A 23,224-nucleotide genomic window follows, 5' to 3' on the forward strand; every position below is an offset into this window, starting at 1 on the left:
TTATTATGCATTGTACTTTTGGAATTCTCCTTTTCTCCTCTTCATCTGGAACTAAAATGCAAGTGTAAAATGAAAAATCATGTTTCGAATGCATATATGTATACTTGCATCTTAGATCTCTATTTTATAAAACGTAATGACCTGTACTTTTTTTGCTTAACCATGATAGTACTTGTCAGTTCAACGTGGATCTCTGTTGTATGGATCTGTATCATATACATTCGTGTTTCCCATTTCCCATACATTGAGAAGCTTGTTTAGATAATGAATAACAAGCTTTTTTTTTTTATATTGTTGTATGCAGGCGGCTGGTGCACTTTCAATACAAATTGGTTAGTCTTTCTAACAGACTTAGACTCCATAATGCTTAGTCATTTTGTGTTTGTTTTATTGGTTATTAAGGCTCATTCTGTTGTTAAATGCATTTCTTTAACTTTGGGTACCAAAAATTTCTGCATTTTTGAAATATTGGTTATAATGGTCACATTTAACTGTGTTATTTATACGCAGGAAAAAGGCCTAGAGATTTACTAAATCCCAAGGCTGTTAAGTATATGCAGTCTGTTTTTTCTGTTAAAGATGCAGTTAGTAAGAAAGAATGTCGTGAGATCTGTGCTCTATATGGTGTCACTGTCACTCAGGTTCTTATTTTTTGTTCTAATAAATGATTTTTTTTACCTTTGTACAGTCATTAATTTTCTCTCTACACCTTATCATTAATTTTCCTTGTAGGTTCGTGAATTTTTTGCCAGTCAGCGTTCAAGAGTCAGAAGATTAGTTCGGTTGTCGAGGGAGAAAGCCACTAAATCTAATTCATGTGCAGAACTGAATGATGGAGTTCATGCAATCTCTGATCCTTTACTACCTTTTCAACCAATTCCCTTAAACACCATTGCTCCCACCGGTATAGAAGAAACACCATCTTGCTCAACAGAAGATGATGTTCTACCCGGCATAGATGGCTTAGATAAGCAATTTGTTGAGAATATTTTCAGTTGGATGCGGAAAGAAGAAACATATTCTGGGCAAGTGAAGCTGATGGAGTGGATTTTGCAGATGAAAAATTCTGCAGTATTATGTTGGTATGATACCTATCTTCTCACCACAGTATAATGTATCAGTATGTTGCCATATTTTCTTCTCCCATCACCATCTGATTGCATGTATGTAGGTTTTTAAGTAAAGGTGGCATGATGATAATAGCATCATGGTTAAGTCAAGCAGCTGAGGAAGAACAAACAAGCATTTTGCTAGTGATTTTAAATGTATGCCTGAAATTTTCTTGTTAACTGGCAGTACATGTTATAAAAATTTGTTACCAGCGCATTGATTAAAATAAATTACAGGTTCTTTGTCATTTGCCTCTTCATAAAGCTCTTCCTGCACATATGTCAGCTATACTGCAAAGTGTAAACAGATTGCGATTTTACAGGACATCAGGTGTGCTTTGCTGTAGAAACTTATTTTGTTCTCTCTCTTCCCACTTTGCTTTTGCTTGTTTTTGTAGGGAATTTAAACCTTAACGTATAGGTAACATTGCACATCTTTAATTGAACGTAGATATATTTATATGTATTGTTTTTGTTGCTCTTAAATTGCTTTTAGAAAAATAACAGCCCTTTGCTCTTTAGCTATATTCGTGCTTTGAAAATTTGAATCTCATTTATCTGATTTGAAGACCAGACATATCAAACAGGGCAAGAGTTTTGTTATCAAAATGGAGCAAGTTATTGGCAAGAAGTGAAGCCTTGAAGAAACCGAATGGCTTAAAATCTTCTGTTGATGCACAGCAGCAGATGATGCTTAAGCAGAGGTAAGTTTATATCTCTCCATCATGTGTGCCACATTTATAAATTGCCTGTCTCGTTAATTAATAAAGTCTATTTTTATGCAGTTTAAGCGATGTTATGGGAGATGATTCATGGCAGTCCAGTATTGATACTCATGTGAGTTCTTGTATTTAAAAAATAGCTCGAACTAGTTACGAATGGTGAACTCATTCTTACTATTTTTTTTTTTGCATACCGTGTAGGAAAACCTTCTTGATAGTTCAGAAAATGTCAGGTGTGCCTTGGATTTCTTTGTTCTGAATTATATGCAGTCTCATTGTCTTTGTTTTTTACAGTTGAGGTTTTAATTCTTAACTTTATTGTTCAGGAAATTTGAACAATCTGTGAAATTATTGCCAGCGTCTTCAGATGATCCAAATAAGAAGCACATTCTTGGTTTATCTTCATCCCGTATCCTTCAGATTTGTATTTTTTTTTTCTCCATTTAAAACAAAAATTATATTCAATTTTAATATAAAACTATTCAATGTTTGTGCCATTTTTGTTTAGATTGAGATTCTACTTGGATTCATACACTTTAACAAACACATTTTATTGAAAGGAAATTTAAAATATGAGTTTATCTCTAAGTAGAATGTTGGGGATGATTATTTCCTTATCTAGTAACAGAATTTAGAGAACGCAGAAAGGTTCAGTTGGTAGAACAACCTGGCAATAGAGCTGCTGGAAGAAGTCCACATACTACTAGAGCAGCACCATTGAATCAGGAGAGACCAATGTCTGCTGATGATATCCAGAAAAAATGCGAGCACAATATTTGCAAAGCAAATATGTGAAAGCGAATTCATCTCATGAAAACAAAGAAGCGAAGACTGAAGGGCTTAACAAACCTTCAACTTCTCAGGTCAGCAATGTGCCTACAGCTTCTAAAGTTGTAGTTCGACCTAATATAGATGAACACAAAAAACCTACAATAACTCCCCTAAAAGTTCCCAACACACTGGAAGCTTCCTTGGAGTCAAAGCCGATAATAGATTTGAAAGAGTCCGTGTGGGAGAAGTGTAAGAGAGTCCAGATCTTGTGGAAGACACCTCCAGGTACATGTCTTTTCGTACATTTTCATTGGTACTTTGATTTCGTGTCTATATTACTGCAGTGCAATTAATAGCTCTCGTCAAAAGAAATATTGTTGATGTTCTCTGAAATATTTTAGCTGCGGTGAATAGCATTATTTCATTTTTGTTTTCAATGGAGAAAGATCTGATTGCTCTGTGAAATTGCAGATGGATCACACACATGCATTTTGCTTAAGATTTGGATACTAATTCAGTGTATATACGATCTTTTGATTTGATGATGTACCTATGTCGAGAGAAAATTCAATGTGGCTGCTGCTATAAATGAGTTTATAAAAATTATAAGTACAAAAATATATAGGATCCCACTGGATAAGGAATTTTGTAAGGGATATGCATAATTTCTTAAAGTTGTCTTGACGGTTGCCAAACTAATAAGAGCTGACTAAGAAAGAGGCAAAATTTGTGCCCAGCTGAACAGGCCATACTTACAAATTTACTTCCTAAGCATTTAATTTTCTTAGGCAATAGCCAATTCAGTTCAAAATTCAAATATCTTTCCGCTTCGGTCAATCATAGTCTGTTTTACAAGAAAAATGATAATTTGGAAGTACAACGAAACTTGATAATTAATTATTCTCCCAGTGTGATGCTATTACCAAGCGTTTCTCAAACTAAAATAAAGAAATGAGCAATGTGTGTTGGATGAGTGGATGTTATTACCAAGCTTTATTTAATTTTGGGTTCAAGTCCGTGTACACAAAATACCAAGTCTATTTTAAGCAATCCAATTGAATTGTTGTAATTGTTAATTTTACTCGTGGACTTGTTAGGATTAAAGCTTAGTGGGTTTTAGTTTCAGTTGATGCAGTTGGGTACTTGTATAAATTTGAAGAAATCCACTGAAATTAAAAATAATTATTACGTTTAAATTCTCAGCAGGCCATAGGTGAAAATTTTCTCTCGCAAGTTGGATATGAAACTATAAACATGACAGAACTTTAATAAGTAATTGGAATTAATTCAAAATTACCACTGTTTTGGACCCTTCAACTTATAAGGGGGAGCAATATTTTAATCCAATTCATGTTTAGCTTTTTGCATGTTGGAAAAACGGCTGGTATGGTTTTTGCCAAGTTGAATAGCGATTTAATAACATTTAATGGTGTAGTGTAGCGTGGATGAATTTATTTAGTGCTGTAACAAGTTTCTCTTGGTGGTGTAGCCTTTTATGCAATTTTCCTTTTTGCAGAAGTAAAACTCGATCATCAATGGAGGGTCGGTGCTGGCGATAATAGTAAAGAAGCAGAATTCCAAAGAAACAGGAACCGTCGTGAGAAGGAAACCTTTTATGAGACAAACCAGGAGATACCATTGAACCCGAAGGAACCATGGGATCATGAGATGGACTATGATGACAGTTTGACCCTTGAAATTCCAATAGAGCAGATGCCTGAACCCAATGGGGGCAGCAATGCAGAGGCGCTTGTTTCACCTAAGCATGATGTAGATAGTGCAGTAACACAGATTCTTGACAGTCAAAGAGCAAATGGTTATGTTCCGTTGGCAGCACCTGAAACCTCGCAGAGTGGTAATGCTGGCACGGCTGAGCCAGATCTAGAGTTGCTTGCTGTGCTACTTTAAAATCCAGAATTGGTATTTGCTTTGACATCAGGGCAATCTGCCAACTTATCGAGTGAGGAAACAGTGAAACTGCTTGATATGATCAAAGCTGGTAACACTAGTAGTAACAATGGAATAAATAGAAAAGTGGAAGAGAAGGTCGAAGTTTCTCTTCCATCTCCAACACCTTCAACCAACCCTGGAACGGTGCGTCACTTTGGCCTATTTGTTGGATACCATAACCATATAGCCAATTTTTTCACCAGCAGTAGTGTTGGCTTACCGCTAAGCTTATTTTGCTCTGTTTTATTATGGTTTTTGTTTTTTAATTTTCTGGTGGGGTTGGGAGTGAAGGGTATCAAGACCTAAATGCATTTTAAATTTGAACACCCATGTTATGTATAGTTGGGTTTTGGTTAGTGGATCCATGAATAGTAGATGCAATTTTTTCTTGTGCATGTGCTAGAGAAAAAATAATTTTTGAAACAGAAGACTGAACAAGGATAATAATAATAATAACAATAGAAATCAAACGTAATTATCCATGTAATATGCAATCTCTAATGGTTTTCCTCTAATTTCTTAAAATTGCAGAGTGGATGGAGGCCAGAAGGAGTCAGGAATCCATTTTCACGGGCTACGTTGCCTAAGGGAGTGGGTGAGAGTCCCCCACCCCTGGCAATGGCCACTGCTAATTCAGTGCTGCCATCACATATGTTAGCGCCTCACAATCCGCCAGTAATTTCTTCATATTCACTGTCTCAAGTAACTAGCACGGTGCATGAAAAATACTCCACCTCCATAGGTTCATCTCTACATCATCAACTCCCTTTAACTAGCTCCCCAATTGTACATACGCATTTACCCCAGGTCACTGGACCCATGTATAATTTACATTCTCAAGATTTGTCTTCACTACGGCATGAATCCACAACTAACACCAAATCACAAGCATCAATGTCAAATAACATGTATAATGTAGAGGAAAGACGACACCATTCTTTCCCAACCCCATTGTTGCCAGCAGCACCATCATCGCGACCTATGCTACAGCATATGCATATGCAGCAGCAGCAGCAGCAACATTATCAACCACAACAACAGCAACAACATTATCAACCCCAACAACATTATGCTGAGCCTTCCCCTTCCCCTTCGCCTTCTGCGCCTATATACTCCAAACAAATTGGAAAATTGAGTAATGTGCCTGATTCGTGGAGGCCTAGACAGAATTTACCATCAAATTACAACCCTACAGTGAACCAAAACAATAGTAACTATCATCGTGGATCATATGGGGAGGAAGATGAATTTGAGTCATGGAGTCCAGATAATAGCCCATCTAGAAATTCCGAGTATAGTGGGTTAGGAAGAAGTTTTCCTGAACCCAGAATGGATCTAGGACGCGGATATTGGCCTACTGATCAGTCGAGGGTGAGGAGTTCTCCTGGATACAGGGATAGTAATAGACATGGGAACAAAAGGTGGCGTGACCAACGGAGACGATGATTTTCTCCTCCTGATGAGAGTGAATTTTGTTAATAGTACATGTATTGATCAGTAGTAATGTGTCTACAACTTCTAAAGTTCTAGTTCAACCTAGTATAGTAGAACACAAGAAACCTTCAAATAACTCCCAACAGGCTGGAAGAACAGATTTGAAAAGAGAGTACCATGAGAGAGAAGTGCCTTTTTTGTACTTTGATTTTGTGTCCATATTTTAATAGTCTCTTGGCAGAAGAAAAATATTTGATGTTCCCGGAAATATTTTAGCTGTGGTGAAGAAGAGTATCTTTAATGTTTTATTTTTTTTTTCATGGAGAGAGTGAGGTCTAGCTGCTGTGTAATTCTATGTTTCACACCCACTTATTATGCATTGTACCATCATTTTGATTTGATGACAACATACCCATGGTCAAATGAAATTATTAAATTAAAACTATAAAAAAAACATGATATCTTTGAGTAATAATGGTCAAATGGTAATATTTGAATTTCCTGATCTATTGTGATAATTATGAAAGTTACTAATATGTAAAATCTAAAAAGTATATGTGTGAAGATGAGGAGAGACTTTGGAATGGGATTGCAAAGATGGAGCAAAATGTTCTCAAACAAAATTATTATGTTATAATAATAACTCTTAACACATTCCACAGTCTACACTAATATTTCTTTTGAAAAAATAGGGTCTTAGATTTCTAGACATAAAACTAGTCTCCCTATTCTTAAAATCGGTCCTTTTAATGGATAATGAAAATTGAAAGAAAGAAAATAAAGTTTTAACTTATATATCTTACAATATAATTAGAATGTATATTGATAAGTCATTTTTATTTAAAGAAAGCTAAGGATATTAGGATTGGCCCATTTGCCAATATCTTTGTACAGACCTCATCTCTTCCATGTTTATTTGACCGATCGACACTTCCACAAAGCATGACTGATTGTTTTTATTTGACCATGCTCTTTGCACATATGATATATAATCAAATTTAATATAATACAATACAATACAATACGACCTAATACAACGTTCCAAACGAGCCCTTAATAAACCCCTTATCCCATCCTTCATTAGCGAGTCTCAAGTCAACCACTTTGATAGCATGAAGGAGCTCTAGTTTAAGGAATGGTGTAAACCTTGACGGTCTAGACAACCACTTATCATTAACAATATCAATATTTTTTCTTGAGCCTACTCTCAATCTTGACCCCAACTCAATAACTTCTCTTCCCCATAATAATCCTCTCTATATTTTCAATGCATGAGAGTCTTATTTACCTTCCAGAATAGTGAAATTAGGAAAGTAACTACATTTCAGCACCCTTCCCGCTAAAGAGCTAGGGTTTGTCAACACTCTCCAAACTTGCTTCCCAAGGAGAGCTTTATTGAAAAAGTCAAGATATTTGAAGCTCAAACTGTATTTCCATTTTAGTTTACACAACTTAGACCATGCTCCCCAGTGCATTTTATTCTTTTTCTTTGACATCCCCACCAAAATCGAGCCGCCATACTATGCAGTTTTTGAATAAGTTTTTTAGAAAGGCGAAAAACTCCCGTAGTGTAGCACGGAATAGTTTGAACAACTACTTTGATGAGGATCTCTTTGCCCACCGAAGAGATCAAACTACGCTTCCACCCTCTTAGTCTATTCCAACCCAAGTCTTAATTGCATTAAATAACTCACTCTTCTTCTTTCCCACAAAAATTGGCAACCCCAAGTGCTTGTCTTAGTACTCAACACTCTTTACCTAAAAAATTGCCACTCTTTTTTAGAAGTTTCTTTAAAAAATAAATGGCGCCATATATAGAAGTTTCTTGTGAAAAGGAGAAGCAGAATCAATTGGATCGGATAAAGTTATTTCAATAATTTATATGTCAATAATAAATGAGGTGTGTTTCAAAGTCAAACAAATACAACTATTTGATTACTAATGAAAAAGACTTGTATTAATGCTCACTAATCCTTTTCCCAAACACATTTCATATTTAATGAAATTTGTAGTTTTACCTGAAGTGCCTCATATTTCAAGATAATCTCCTTAATTTGTGAGCACTCCTCTCTATTAGATTTCACAAAGATAAGTCTATCGTCAGCGATCTATTAAAAGTAATCAAATATTTTTCTTTTAAAGATTCTCAAAAATACTCTTAGTGCCTTAGGAAAATGCCAAATTAATAAAATTTAAATAAAATAAAAAAGGAACGGTGGAAGAAAAAAAAAAGATATAACACAATAGAAAGAAACAGCGCGTAAATAAGGCGCCACCAAGGTAACTTTACTCTAACGTGGCAGCGTTGATATAACGCCCAAGGTTAACGGCGTTAATTTTTAACTGCTGCTTTCAGTTCTGATCTGACTGTTCCATACAGAGACAGAGAGAGAGAGAGAGTTCTCTCTTGTTCACTACACACTCGACTGGAAAACCAGTTTTGAGGAAGGTTGTTTTGAATTTTGATCGGACATCAATTATGGGATTCAGATTCCGTAATTTGAATCCGATTTACAGAGTTTGCATCACCAGATTTTGTTCAAACACTCGACTTTTGTCTCCTTCAAATTCCCTTGCCCAAAACCCTTTGCAAATTCACCCCCTTTACGGCATTCCCAGAAGATGGCATGGTGGTCACTCTCATCACAATCATGGTTCTGGTGGGGAGAGTGAGAAGATATTCAAGCTCGGCCTCGCCTCAGACGTTGTTTTAGCCACCGGAAAAGCTCTTACTGGTTATTTATCCGGGAGTACTGCTATCATTGCCGATGCTGCCCATTCCATTTCCGATGTGGTAATTCAAATCCCTCTCTCTCTCTCTCTCTCTCTCTCTCTCTCTCTCTCTCTCTCTCTCTCCCTATACATATCTATGTATATTCATATGATCACATTTTATATAAGGAAACAACTACTTTATTTGATATGATCCAACTTATTGCATGACTTGTACAACTAAATGAAGTTTTATTCTTTTCCTTACAAAGCACAGATGTCAATATATGAATTCGCTAAAAGTTGTATATAACGTTTAATCTCAAATGAGCCTCTCCGGTCATAACAGTACTAAGTTGTATACTGCATTTTTTATTTTTTTCATTTAGCAGATTACAGTACTGAGTGATTTAATCTCGGTTGGGATTGGGAAACTATGTGAAACAGCTTCTCCAGATGTTTCGTGATGGTGGTTTTTCTAGTAATAGTTGGTCTAAATTTGTTGTTAAGGACCTAAGGTAGAGTTTAACCACCCTTCTCGTCTATGACAAGGGTTTGATGATTTAGTTAGTTCTCTGAAACTTGTTGGTCTTGAAATTTTTTATGAAGAAAGTAGGCTAAAAATGAAGGAAAACTCATTTTCTGCTTTTGCACTAAATTTTAGAAAGTTATACCATACTTATGTTTTAAGTCTTCTAGAAGAAAAAATTATTAAATCCAAGGTCCAAAGAAGGCCGGAATATATTTTGTCAATAAAGAAGTTCCTAAATTAGTTTTGTATCTGTATGTGCTCCTTGGATTGACTCCACTTCGACTAGGTTTACAAAATGTGAACTTGATGTTTGTTAATCTAACTTTGAAAATGATAAATGATAAATAACACTTGTTGCATTTTTCTTGAGAAAAGGTAACATGTAACTGGTAATTCGATTATTTGCTAAAGCAATCTGTTTTACTGCACTTTCCTCGTTGAGTAAGCTTACAATTCTGTCAATGACCATTGAGCATATGCAGTTTGTATATGTTCTTTAGAGTCATTTCCATTATTTTATTGCATTATTATTTAAAAGAAAATTTTGTGCATAAGCTCTTATGAGATCGTTATCTTATCATTCTGCTATGATGAATTCTGTTATTTTCAGGTTCTTAGTGGCATCGCCTTGGTGTCATTTAAAGTTGCAAATGCTCCTAAAGATAAAGAACACCCATATGGTCACTTTTAATCTGTACCTACATGCTCCTCCATTAATCTCATTTATGTATTTTAAAGTCTTTGTTGTTGGTGTTTTCATTATCATTTTTTTTTCAACTTTAATATAGGAGCCTAGATAAAAATGTCTTTTACTACTTCTATCCTCATACATGTCCCTTGATTGCTGTCTTGAGACTTGGATATTGACTTTTTCTTTCTTTTTTTTTTTCCTTCTTTTAAATTTATTTTGGTGTAAGGATTTTTGTTATCTTTGTGATGACAAAATTAGTTAATTACCAGTGGATTCATGTGCTGTACATTGTCATGCTGCTTGTAAATAAATTTAAGTTTTACACGTGATATTTGTTCATTTAATGCTTGCCATTTCATTTGCTTTATCTTTTGTTCCCGTACAGGTCATGGTAAATTTGAGACTTTGGGAGCATTGGGAATCTCTTGTATGCTTTTGGCAACTGGTGGTGGAATTGCATGGCATGCTTTAGATCTTCTGCATGTATGCCTGTGCTCTATTCCTCTACTTGAGCCTTAAAAGGCAGTATCTTCTTAAATGTTTGAATATTTGTTGCCAAAAGGACATTATATATCGAAACAAATCCTTGTGTTGTATATGTCCTGAAAAGAGATGGTTTTATTGTGCAGGGCTTGTTGTCAGTAGATCATCAAATAGTTAATCAGTCTTTGATACAAGATCATAGTCACAGTCCTCATCATGTTGGACATCACCACGGAATTGACATGAATCACCCTATTCTAGCTTTGAGTGTGACTATTATGTCAATATCTGTCAAGGAAGGGTAAGAACCTGTGTACTCTTATTTTAGAGGCAAATCAAATAAAGTTTATGTTCCTTTATGTATTCTTTCTATCTTCTCAATGTTTCCCCTGGCTTCCGAGGGAGGAAGGGAGGGAGGGGCCTAAGTTAAGCCTCGTTCAATTCATCCCTGGAGTTGTATACCCCATTCAAGAATTACTTTTTGTTCAATCTGTTAGAATCAATAGAAAGGGCAAATCCCTTATGGTACACCAGATTTTTAAACATGTTCATTGGTCTTTTCATGGTTATTTTTACTTGATTGTCTTTTCTTTAATTCCTCATTAGACTTTACTGGATCACAAAGCGAGCTGGGGAAAGAACAAATAGTGGGCTTATGATAGCAAATGCCTGGCACCATCGTTCAGATGCCATTTCATCAGTGGTTACTCTCATAGGGGTTGGTGAGGAGCTTCAACTCTTTGTTACAGTTTTGTTTGGTATATTGATATTTGTGCTTCAAATAAATATTGGGATGAATCACCAGTTCATGTTCCATTCTGAGAGATTAATGACAAACCATACACATGTACGTGTTTAATTATTTTTTGGTTTTTGAATATTAGGTGGAGCTATTCTTGGAGTTAAGTTTCTGGATCCTCTAGCTGGAGTTGTTGTATCAGGCATGATCCTGAAAGCAGGACTTGAAACTGGGTATCAGAGGTGTATATTTAGTCCCCAATCTCTTAATTTCCACGGATCCGCCTTTTGTACACTCTTGCTTTGTGAAACATTTTCTTTTGGGTCCATCACACTAGTGATAGCAAGGTTACAGTATTTTTAATGTGCTTATTTGTATTTTCTTATTTCATATTTTTGTTTAATATGTTTTTAGCGTCTTGGAACTAGTGGATGCGGCGATCCCATCGAAGCACTTGGATCCTGTCAAACAAACAATACGACAAGTTGAAGGTGTGAAGGTATGTAGTAGACTGGTGCCTTTTCATAGATGATAAGCTACCAGATTTTGGACTATGTTAGGTTCTGTAATAGAAGTTTGAATTACTCCAGCCAATTTTAGCCTAGACTGAAGTTGAAGAAGAGTCTTGAAACCAGGTTTCTGGTTCTTACTGCAACTGAGATTGGCTATAGGTTGGCCTGGCCATATCATGTTTTATTAAAGAAAATTTAATCTTTTGTTTCCTTGTATGTTTGGCTTTAATGATGTCATTTTGACATTGCTCTCAATATTCAAAGCTGTTGACCTTTTCATTTTGTTGCGATTCGTGACTGAGCACTGGGATTGCTTGCCAGGACATACATTTGGAATTGTCAAGTCATTAGTAGTCCGGCAACCCAGTGTTTATCAGTATGTCATGGGCCTTAGCTACTTAGGGGCAAAGCTGATTTTGTCAGAAGAAAGTCAGTCAGTGTTTAGTTTACCACTACTAACTACATTGTTCATTTATGCGATTTTATATTTTTAGGGTATCATACCATAAGTTTTTGTTAGTGTGAGGATATACACAAGATAAGCTGAAGAATTTAGCTTTTGAGTTTTGATTTTCTGCTCGTTCTGACCATGAACTTGTTGTTGCGTACAGGGATGTCACCATTTGAGGGGAAGAAGAGCAGGTTCATCTCTGTACGTTGATGTAAATATTGAGGTTGGTTTCTCTCAAACCCAATCGCTTCACCGGTTTCATCTATGTGAAATCACCTTAGGACTTCAGTTCCTACTTTTACCCTATCTGTAGGTTGATCCTTTCTGCAGTGTTAGTGCTGCGCATGATATTGGAGAAGATGTCCGTCATCAAATTCACAAATCCCATCCTGAAGTGGCTGAAGTTTTCATACACATAGGTTATTTTCATTTTCTTACTTTTCCTTTGATAAACATCATGAGCAGTTATATTCAATAAATTATCAGTATAGCTAAAGTGTTCATCCCAAAGACTTCTGAGCATGGGAAATTGGAGTTGCTTTGTTTTACATATAACCATCCGTAGAATCTTAATTGTCAATGTTATTCACTTCAGAGATTCTGATTTCTATTATGTAATATTATACATTCGGGTTGCTTCTAGATCCTGCAACTTCTCAAATTTCCTCAAGTGTAAACCACCAACAAGAAAACTCGAAGAGGACCACATGTGAGAAAAGTGACGAAATTGAAGCTGCAGTTTCTAACATCATCACTGACAAGTTTCAAGAGGTATGTTCGATGCATTATCCAGAGAAATGAGCTTTGTGGTTACTTTACTATATTAATTTTGACTGTTTGGTCTTCAGAACATGGTGGTTGAACACATAACTCGTCACTCACTGCAAGGACAAGTGCTACTCCAAATTGAGGTTTCGATGCCGCCCTCCATGTTCATTCGGTAACAATCTTCATAATATCTTTTGATTTCACGTGCAATTTTTCTCTTCTCATATGATAATAATAACTAACATTTTGTTTATTCTAGTGATGCAATGGAGGTAGCAAAAAAAGCAGAAGAGGAGATTTTGAAAGCACACCCAGATATCGTTCATGTCAGCGTTCAGCTGCGTCTAGGGCGACCAATACCACAATTCAACGACGACAATAAATAATTTTTATTTTCAATTTTTTAATGGAGGAAAGCTTCTTGGCGGCGATGCTACAATAATGTAACAATGTAATTGTAAATTTATAAAGGACCTAGTATTCAGGGTAATTACCATTTGGAGAGTTTCATGTTAGTTTTTTCTGTCATTTGTAACAGTTTATATCACCTTTGCCCTCATTGGTTTCTACTGTCTATTATACCTTTGTATTCACACTCTATATTCAATAATAACAGACAAAGGTATTTTCACAAAAATGGTGGGTTGTACTACCTCTTATCAGATTTGGCATACCTTTGGAAACGCATTTCACTACTCTCAAATCCATGCCGATATTTCCCTATTCAAATCAGAACTCTCCTTCAATCATCCAAAGACAAATCCAATGTCTCCCAACAAATATCTTCCAAAAATAAAATACTATATTGACCAACTTGCTTGTGTTGGGATTCTGTTATGACTATTAAAAAGGATGAGCAAAAAGATATAATCTAAGATTATAATCAAACCATTTATGCTCATCTAAAACAATGCAATATCATCGTATTTAAGCCATCAAAACAAATTATGAAAAATAGTCTTACCTTGTAATAATGGTAATGAATTCCTATGCCTCTTTTGTGCTTTTCATATTCCTTCAATCTCCACATTAAAAAAAAAAAACAAAGTGTATAAGAGTTTGATAAACACTACTATTTCATTCTATCAACACCCCTTAGCTACACCCATCTCTCACCACCATAAATAGAGGCATAAACTCTTATTATTAGATATTATGGGCCAATTTCCCAATGGATTGACCAAAAATGTTTTTGGAGCGTATCCATGAGTCCCGAGCGTGTTAGTTAGTACATTATGTTTATTTTATTATCGCCTAATAGTAATACTATGCATTACCGATTATATAGTTATCATTATATATTAATACTGATACTGAATGAACAACACTTAATTTTATTAATCCAAATTCTAACAATGTCGTTTCAAAATTATGCTGATGCCCTTTTGAACAGCTTACCTTCATAAGAATTGAGCCATATCAAGAATAAACAAACTTGAAGCTCTTCTCATTTATCAAGAATCAATAATGAAAAAACTTTCTTAATCTTGGCATAATGAAGACTGCTGTAATTTTGGCTAGTCAAAATTCAAATGACAAATAACTTCAGAAAAAGATGAGGCCTATTTCACATTGTTGGTGTAGGTATTTGATTAGAACCTAATAACTCTTCCAACACGAGTAGTGTGATTACTATGATCGTTGCCTATGAAATATAATAGAAAATGGTATAATTGATGATATTATTGCAAAAGTAATTACAAGATTTGATCACTTTTACTTGACCCAACTACAAGCCCAATTCTCACTATCTTTTATTTCACTAATTCTTGATACTCATACTTAAATATTTACACACACTGTTTCAAACCCACTTTATTAGACACTATTTTGGATACACACAACAGTCAACAAGAAGGGCCCAAAGTCTTATATATATGGATGGTGAAGTGCTAGTAATTAGGAGTTTACGTCAGTCAATTGCAACCCGCGAGCACTAATGTATATTTTTTTTTTCACAGATAAATAAAAAGATTAAATTTAAAATTCAAATTATCGTTAAAAAAAATATTGTAATTTGAACTTTTTATTTTTATTATATATATAAATTATATGATATTATTTTCAACTCGCCCAATATAAAAATTGAGTGAGTTATATTTTCGTTGGGCTTTTCAATTTTCATTTTTTCATCGGGTTATCACAATTCAGTTTAGATAATTTGTTCGGGTTGAACGGTTTACAAAAATGTATGTAAAGTTCTAATAGATAGTGCTACTTATTATATCTTTTTTTTTTTGAAAGAGTGCTACTTATTATATCTACAAGAGACTTCCTACACATTTTTTCAATTGAAATCACAATTAGAAGACTATTAAAATTCAATGCCACTGTCACACTAACACTAAAGTCTTCAGTGTCTTGAACCTCATAAAAGTGTTGACATTGCCATAAACGTCATCTTTCATGGCAAAATATTCATCAACCAGGTAATTCCAAAACGTTCCTTTCCAACTTCCAAGTATTTCTAAACATAATCACATTTTACTGTTAAGCAATCTTATAAAGATGATCACCCCTATACAAGATAGCATTTGGGCTGGCAGCCTTCATCTATCTCAAATGCTCTCTTGTGCAATAAATGCAAAGTTCATTGGCAAGTGGTCAATAGGATACTTGTATATTTGCTCCTACTTCTGACTTGGATTGAACTCTCTAAATTACATTTAGCAGTAAGATTATTTGAGCTTTAAAGCCATATTCAGTGTTTGAATCTCTAACCAGCCGTTAATGATTTGGGTTACTAAAAAGTAAAAACATACAGCTACATATTTCTTTAACAATTCTTTCACAATTAAGTTACTAGTAAATTTCCTTCCACTTGTATGTATCTTTAAAATTGTACATTTAAGTACCAACTAAAACGAATGAGCTACTTGTTAGTCAATTCATAAAATCAATAGTCTTTGAAAGAAAGAAGAGAAACCAAATTTTAAAAAACTAACATACGAACATGGCATTTGATTTTGATAGTTTTTTCAAAAAATGAGTCTAAGAAAAATTGTTTCTTATACAAATACAATCACCCATTTTATTAATATATAGTCATACTGAACTGACCCAAAATAAAAGAAAAAAAATCTTTTAATTTTTAGAATGCAAGCATTCAAAAGAAGCAGAAAAAACAAAGAGTGAAAGAAAATACCAATAGATATCTTTATATATATATATTAAAAAAAGTTAAACCATTGATCAGATAATTGTAGTCTGATAATTTAGGGTCTACACAAAGATAATTCGGAAGAAGCTTATCATCACATCAATGGTTATACCCATCAAATTAAGTTAAAAATTATATACATATATATTATAAGAAAAGAAAAGTAAGAAATTGATTGAAGGCTCAGAAGGATCCATTGGTGATTTTGTAATCAGGGAGAGAAATCTCCTCATAAAATAGGTAGAATTTCATCATCATTGCCTTAACACAATTCAAAACAAAAAACAAATCAATCTACATATTACTTACTTGAATGTTGGTTAGCAGCCAAGCCAACCGAGTTGGTAATAATCTAATAGAATGGTGTAGATATATATATATATATATATATATAGATAGAGAAGAGAAGGGCTCCCATTTAGGGTTAGGGTTTGTCGTTCCATTCCATGACTACCGTATACGACGGCGCAACGAGTTAAAAATCTACATAACACCAATTTTGATGGGCTTTCTGTCTTATGATTTATAGCCCATTTGTTATAGGGTTCCACTTTCTTTTCTAATTTATACCAATTTTATTATTTTTGGGGAAATTAGTTTGATAAATATGAACCTTTTTAACTTTGTGAATTTTTAAAATAATAATAAAAAGTGTCAAATTATTCTTTTAAATAAAATTAGAGAAATTACTTCATATACTATTTTTTTTTTTTAAATTTACGGTTTGAGTTGCTCCGGTAATTTTTGTGTGAGTTGTTATTTGAATTTTAGTTACGATTTAAATTGCTCTATTAGTTATTATAGGAATTTTTATGTTGAATTTCATAAAAATATATATATATAAAAAAAATTATTTTAAAGTATAAAAATGAAAAACCCCATAAAATTATGTTGTGGTAACCAGTTTACCATCATATTACTAACAAAGTAAAAACAAATTAATAATTATTACTTGTTACTATTATTAATTTAAAATGGCATATTTTTTAAAATAGAAAAGAGAATGGACTAAAATTTACCATATTATTCATTATTTTAAACTTATTTTTATTTATTTTATATGTGTATAAATTAATATTATTGAATAAATATATACTTTAGAATTTATTATTTTAATGAAGTAGAGAAAAAATAAACAAACTAATGTATAGTGTAATGTAAAAATTTGAAATAAAATAAAAAAAAGGCTAATTAGGATTTTTGCTCCCTAAACTTTGACATGTATCAAATTATGCTCTCTGTACTTTTAAGGTCGTTAAAAATGCCCTCTAAATTATTGAGATTGTTGGATTTAAGGACTTTTTTCCAATTTTAGTAAAAAAGTCTAACATGGATGAAAGTCCAGGGGCCATGATTTAGTACATGTCAAAGTTCGAGGGGCATAATTTGGTATATATCAAAATCTGGGGAACATGATTTAGTATATAAACAATCAATGAAATAGTAAAATTGAATAAAATTAGACAAAAATCCTTAAATCCAATAATCTCAATAGTTCAGGAGGCATTTTTAACGACTTTAAAAATTTAGGGGGCATGATTTGATACATGAATCCTATTATTCACTTTTAAGTAATTTTATTTAGCAATGATCATTTTTTCTTCCTATTATAAATCCTTTCAACATTTTCTAGAGCACCTAAAGGTAGTAAGTTATCTATATTTATTCACAAAAATAAAATAAAATTTATTACTTACTTACCAAAAAAGTGAATAGTAAGTGTAATATATTTTAAAATATTGGTGTTAATATCCATATGAATGAAGTTGTTTTTGTTTGCTTAGGTTGGTTGTGTAATATAGTTAGATTGTAATTCGTAACATATGAACTTGATTGAAAAGAAGACATCTCTTGTATATAGTTAGCTAAAAATGGGCTTTAGAAAAGCCCACTAGAGCCATAGCCCAACTTCGAGTTAAATATTTTGTAAGGTTTACCATGTCTCATGTGAAACTGTCATAGCATTAATATTTAATTAAATTGTAACCTTTGCTTAATTTTTTTTCCTCATATATCTCCCCAAATGGAGGACTTTTCCATCCCAGAATCTCCATGGGAGACTTGTTGCTGAAATGTGTGATTGTTCATCATTGGAGGCATTCTGTTTTGTCTCATTACTTCCAATTGATGATGATCATGCATACCATTCGTTGGCCTTGACTCTCCAATGCCCATGAAATCAACCATTATTCTATCACCATCACCATTGCCACCACCACCACCACCACCACCACCACCGGTCTCTGCGAACCTTGACAACCCTGTTATATTCCTCTCTGTTGAAAATTTTCCATGCATGGAACTAGAATTAGTACTACTATCTTCTTGTTCTAGAATAGTAGTGGCACTAGTATTGTTCAAGAACATTTGACTATACATTCCCATGTCATGGCTATTATTAGGACCAAAAGAATGTGGTAATTCTTGTTGACTTTTATGAGTAGGATTGAACCCTCCTTCTCTACCGTTGATGTCAACCATGCTGGATGGATCTGATGGTTGAGATTGAAAGTGGTGATCGTAAGCAGGGTTAATATGATGGAGTTGCATCTGGGCCTGGGCCTGGGCCTGTTTGACATGAGAGAGTTGGTCATGATGAGGAGGAATATGTGGGCCAGCCATGCTACTAGTACTACTGAAGCTCTTTTGTATCATAGGAGAGTTTATACTGCTACTGCTTGCTGTGGCTCCCATTTGGGCCGCTTTTTGGAGTAGGGCCGTGGCAGACATATGGGCCGATCCAGCTGCAAGAATTGGGCCGCTCGCATTTTTGTTGTCTTGGAGGTAATTAAAGCCAGAGGAGCTATTGGAGCTAAGCTGGAGACTAGAGGCTGAAGATGTGGAAATGCCTCTTGGGCTTCCGAAAAGTGGGCCTGAGCTGGTGGAAAACATGCCTCCAGGGGCCATATTGTTCATGGGCTTATTATAAGGCATTGGGATAAGCTCTTGAGGAATGGACTTGAAATCAGAAAGCCCATTAATGGATGTGTTAGTAGTCAAGGGCATTGATGGCATAAGATCCGGCATTTGTGTCTGTTGTGATAATAAATTTGGTCCCATATTCATATTGTTGTTGTTCATTAGTCCTTGGTTTACTTTGTTGTTTTCTTCTGCTAATGCATCACAAAAGGCCCTGTGGGTAATAAAGCTGTCTCTCCTGTACAAAATAGTGGGGTTTTGCATGAGAATGACATAATTATATGTATATAAATAAATTATAAACAAAATTGTTTATTTAAACATCCCAACTACACACATATTTCTTTTATAAAGACCATTTCATATGACATACGCATATGTTATGAGTAAATTAAAAAGAAAAATATTTGTCATTATCCAATTACTAATCTAGCTATTCTGAAAAGATAATTTGTATTATTATATTATTTTAAATTATAATACAATAAAAAGAAGAAATTGAAAAGTTGGAAGACAGAGGAGAAAAAAAAAAGTACATAAATTTGTCGGCCATTTTCTTTGTAAATAATTAATTTCACACCACATATTCAAACTTCATCATAAACATTTTACTAACTTCGTTTGTGGCCATATCTAATGATTTCCCAATCAAGATATATCTATACATATCTAAAAGTATTCCATAAAGGATGGCATGCATGCCATATATGAATTGATCAAAATATTTAATTAAGAACAAATTTATTATGTTATATATACCTGGAAAAAATAGTACCACAGTCACATTTGTATTCTCTAGTGCCACAAGTCTTCTGATGAGCCTTCCAATCAGATTGAACAGCATATTTCTTAGAACACTTATCACATTTCCATTTTTTCTCACCATGCTTTCTGCTGAAGTGTTTTTTGATGCCAGTGAGGTCACCTAATGCTCGGGTCGGGTTATGGTGAACACATGTGGGCTCGGGGCATATGTAGACCCGTTTCTTCACCTCTGTTGTCGTTCTCTGCCGAAGCTTCCATGGAAGATTATGACCTCTTCTGTGTAACTGAAGATTTTGGTCTCTTTGAAACCCTTTGTTGCATATCTCACACACAAAACGGTTCGTTGCCATTAATGTTGTTGGTGATAGAGCTATAACTTCAGCATTTGGATCTAATATATATATATAACAAAAAAGATATATATATATTTATATATGATCAATTAATTAATTTATTGCATGCACAGTCAATAATATTATATCTATTTGGCCCATTAATTTAATTTATAGCAGTACAAAACAGTGACACATATCAATATTTGGCAACAAAAAGAGAGAGAGAATGAAAGTGAATTTTCAAGCTGCAAACAGTACTTTTCCAGCAATTATTGCACAATATAGATCTCAAATCAATAATTGATCAACTTTTTCTCTCTCACAATAATTATTATTATTATTATTTATGCTTAATTAATTCACAATAATTTAATCAACTAATCTCTTTATTAAGAAAATATGTGAAATTCATATATATATTGAATCGATTAATAATAATTACCTGGAGTTCCTGGAAGATTTCTTTTCTTCTTAGGCAAGAGTACTGATTGTTGTTGTTGATGATGAGAAGAAGAATCGTTGCTATTAGTACTACTAATTGGTATCTGTTTTTTCTGATGATGATGATTATTATTTCCCTGAATAACTTCTTCATCTCCAGTAGTTGTAGTACTACTGTTAATAATATGAATATTATTATTATTATTATTGTTCCCTGAAGAGAAACTTCCTTCCTCACCTGCTGCTGTGATATTTGACATTTTTGAAATGAATATTAATGACCACAAAATATAGGTATTGATAGTAGTGATGATAATAATTAAGTATAGAGACTATAGTTTGTCCTAGTAGACTCTTCTCTTGTTGTTGGTGATGAAATTAATTAATTAATAATAATAATAATAATCTAACTAGGTAGCACCCTCAAATCAGGAGTTTGATATTGGTAGAGGAAGACAAAAAACCATGGAAATTAGCTCCTTCATTTCTGGTCATGATGATGATGATGAGGAGGGAATAAGCTAGACCAAAGTATAATATTATTACTACTAATAATAATCACTAATTCACACATCTATACAAGAAGAAGACTTTTATGAGTTTTTACACATTGGAACTTGGTGATCTTTGGCCTTTTATATATTATATATAGTGCTCATAAAGAGACAATAGCTATATGCCTACGTATGATGATTGATGCCCTTAATTAACTTCCATGTAATTAATTTTCTTAATTTATATAATTAGATATCATTTTGGTATGAATTTTGTTATTTACTTTATGTTTAGTGCTATTATTATTCAATGATTGTAAATTGACTTCAATATTTAATAATATAATTGTTTAATTTTTGGATAAAATTTCATTATTTATAATCTAATTATAATTATTAATTACATTTTTTTTAACAAAATTAACTTTATATATAAATATGCATACTCTTCTTTCAAATAAATAAATAAATAAATATGCATACTGTATCCAATAATTATGTCAATATTTTATTGGTCCATATATTTCTAACTAATGGATCCTAATTCAATAGTTCTGATAATTATTTTATTAAAAATATTTATTAATTATAATGATATATATGCGTTAACTTTTTTAATTAAGTTACTTTACAAATTAGACCTTATATTTATTTTGTAAACAAAAAAAAATATTTATTATAATTTAACAAATATTTAAATAAAAGATTATCACACCATCTATTAGTTAAAAATATAATTAATTATTACATCTTATATTATATAAAGCTCACTAATCAGATTTTTTATTTTATTAAATGATAAATTAAAATATATATTTTTTAAAATGAGAAAATAGTACTTTAAACTCAATTTTTTTTTTCTTCTTATAATCAACGCGAAGTAAAATTTTAGCACAAACAACTACCAAAATCTATATACATATATATACATATATATATAACAAATTTGGTAATAACATATTCATGTCAAGCTATTGATAAGCTTAGTTTTGACAAAGTTTTGTAGTATTTTTTAAAAAATACATGTCTAAATTGTCACTTAATTAATAAAATAAAGAGAGAACTATAATATAAAGGTAAAAATAATATTATCTAATAAATAATAATTCACTTAAAAAAAATCATGCCATCACTTAATTATTTATTTCGAGTATAATTTCATTAAGGCGTGTGCCCCTGAGGAAGCGGAAGGAAGTCTCTCTTTAAGTAGTCACCACAAGTAGCTAGCTAGCTAGCATGGGTTTCAATGGAGAGAGATGCCAAAAGGGTCAAAGTGTCATTATTGAGTAATTTGATCGATGAATCAAAGCGTAGTGAACTATCTATTCATTTTGTTTCATATGAAATGAATTTGAATGCTTTGATCTATACTCTAATTTAATAGGTGGATAATTAGTAATTTTTCTCCTCGAACTTTGACATGTACTAAATTGTGCCCCATGAACTTTTTTGGCTGTTAAAAATTCTCTCCGAACTATTGAAATTGTTAAATTTAAGGACTTTTGTCTAATTTTAGTAAAAAAATTCTAACATGGATGAAAGTTCAAGGGGCATGATTTAGTACATATCAAAGTTTGAGGGGCATGATTTGGTAGATATCAAAGTCTGGGGAGCATAGTTTAGTACATAAACAATCACTGAAATAGTAAAATTGAATGAAATTAGATAAAAGTCCTTAAATTTAACAATCTCAATAGTTCAGGGGGAATTTCTAACGGCCAAAAAAGTTCAGGGGCACAATTTAGTACATGTCAAAGTTCGGGAGGAAAAATTACTAATTAGCCTTAATAGTTCAATGGATTTGTGAAGTTTGATTATCTTATTTTTAATTTTTTAAAATTGTTTAATGAGTATGTATTTATTTGGTATTTGTGTTTTATCAAAATTAAAATTTGATATACAGTATACTTTGAATAATATTTATGTACATATTTAATGTTGAATTTAAATTTAATAATTAAACTTTATTAATATGATCGAATTGTATTTAGTTATATGTGTAAAGATTAATAGAAGAGAGAGTAGAGGAAATTTTTTTTATTTTACATTGATTGAATAGTATTAGCTAGAGTTTATATACATGAGCTGGAGTAAAACTAGCTGAGAAGAGAAGCAAAATAATTGGACATTCAGTTACAACAACGAACAATGTTTAACAAATAAATAACAGAAAGTTAGTTAGGTGAAACCAATTAACTTAGCTTCTCTTGACAGCCCCTGTCAAATGAAGTGTCTT

General features: G+C 33.0%; 2 protein-coding genes, 2 non-coding genes and 1 pseudogene across 4 annotated transcripts; 2 read left to right on the plus strand and 3 right to left on the minus strand.

Annotated features, from left to right (window-relative positions):
• The first annotated feature begins 192 nt into the window (after positions 1 to 192).
• Positions 193 to 6,292, plus strand: LOC115723537 (homeobox protein LUMINIDEPENDENS-like; annotated as a pseudogene).
• A 1,726-nt stretch (positions 6,293 to 8,018) lies between these two features.
• On the plus strand, positions 8,019 to 13,511 carry LOC115723595 (metal tolerance protein 2). Its single transcript, XM_030653093.2, has 12 exons — positions 8,019 to 8,780; positions 9,841 to 9,910; positions 10,307 to 10,404; positions 10,551 to 10,705; positions 11,011 to 11,126; positions 11,289 to 11,385; positions 11,558 to 11,642; positions 12,267 to 12,329; positions 12,420 to 12,525; positions 12,750 to 12,877; positions 12,955 to 13,046; positions 13,134 to 13,511. Exons 1-12 carry the CDS (start codon positions 8,466 to 8,468, stop codon positions 13,258 to 13,260), a joined length of 1,452 nt encoding a protein of 483 aa, XP_030508953.2. The 5' UTR covers positions 8,019 to 8,465; the 3' UTR covers positions 13,261 to 13,511.
• A 2,549-nt stretch (positions 13,512 to 16,060) lies between these two features.
• On the minus strand, positions 16,061 to 16,139 carry LOC115703414 (small nucleolar RNA Z155). Its single transcript, XR_004009180.2, has one exon. It is a non-coding gene; the product is annotated as a small nucleolar RNA Z155 (small nucleolar RNA).
• A 70-nt stretch (positions 16,140 to 16,209) lies between these two features.
• Positions 16,210 to 16,301, minus strand: LOC115703405 (small nucleolar RNA R41). Its single transcript, XR_004009171.2, has one exon. It is a non-coding gene; the product is annotated as a small nucleolar RNA R41 (small nucleolar RNA).
• A 1,522-nt stretch (positions 16,302 to 17,823) lies between these two features.
• Positions 17,824 to 21,137, minus strand: LOC115723701 (zinc finger protein GAI-ASSOCIATED FACTOR 1). The gene is made up of 3 exons (XM_030653198.2): positions 20,496 to 21,137; positions 19,713 to 20,109; positions 17,824 to 19,191 (listed from the first exon to the last, which is right to left on the minus strand). The coding sequence occupies exons 1-3, from the start codon at positions 20,752 to 20,754 to the stop codon at positions 18,042 to 18,044; spliced, it is 1,806 nt and encodes a 601-aa protein (XP_030509058.2). The 5' UTR covers positions 20,755 to 21,137; the 3' UTR covers positions 17,824 to 18,041.
• Positions 21,138 to 23,224: the final 2,087 nt, after the last annotated feature.

The sequence above is a fragment of the Cannabis sativa genome, chromosome X (genome assembly GCF_029168945.1).
Source record: "Cannabis sativa cultivar Pink pepper isolate KNU-18-1 chromosome X, ASM2916894v1, whole genome shotgun sequence".
Classification (NCBI taxonomy): domain Eukaryota; kingdom Viridiplantae; phylum Streptophyta; class Magnoliopsida; order Rosales; family Cannabaceae; genus Cannabis; species Cannabis sativa.

Coding starts and splice junctions, on each gene's coding strand:
- LOC115723595 (XM_030653093.2), top strand. CDS start 8,466: ATGGGATTCAGATTCCGTAATTTGAATCCGATTTACAGAGTTTGCATC. Junction 9,911..10,306: donor AGATAAAGAACACCCATATG/GTCACTTTTAAT, acceptor GTTCCCGTACAG/GTCATGGTAAATTTGAGACT. Junction 11,643..12,266: donor GACAAGTTGAAGGTGTGAAG/GTATGTAGTAGA, acceptor TGTTGCGTACAG/GGATGTCACCATTTGAGGGG.
- LOC115723701 (XM_030653198.2), bottom strand. CDS start 20,754: ATGTCAAATATCACAGCAGCAGGTGAGGAAGGAAGTTTCTCTTCAGGG. Junction 20,110..20,495: donor AAATCTTCCAGGAACTCCAG/GTAATTATTATT, acceptor TATATATATTAG/ATCCAAATGCTGAAGTTATA. Junction 19,192..19,712: donor TGTGGTACTATTTTTTCCAG/GTATATATAACA, acceptor TATTTTGTACAG/GAGAGACAGCTTTATTACCC.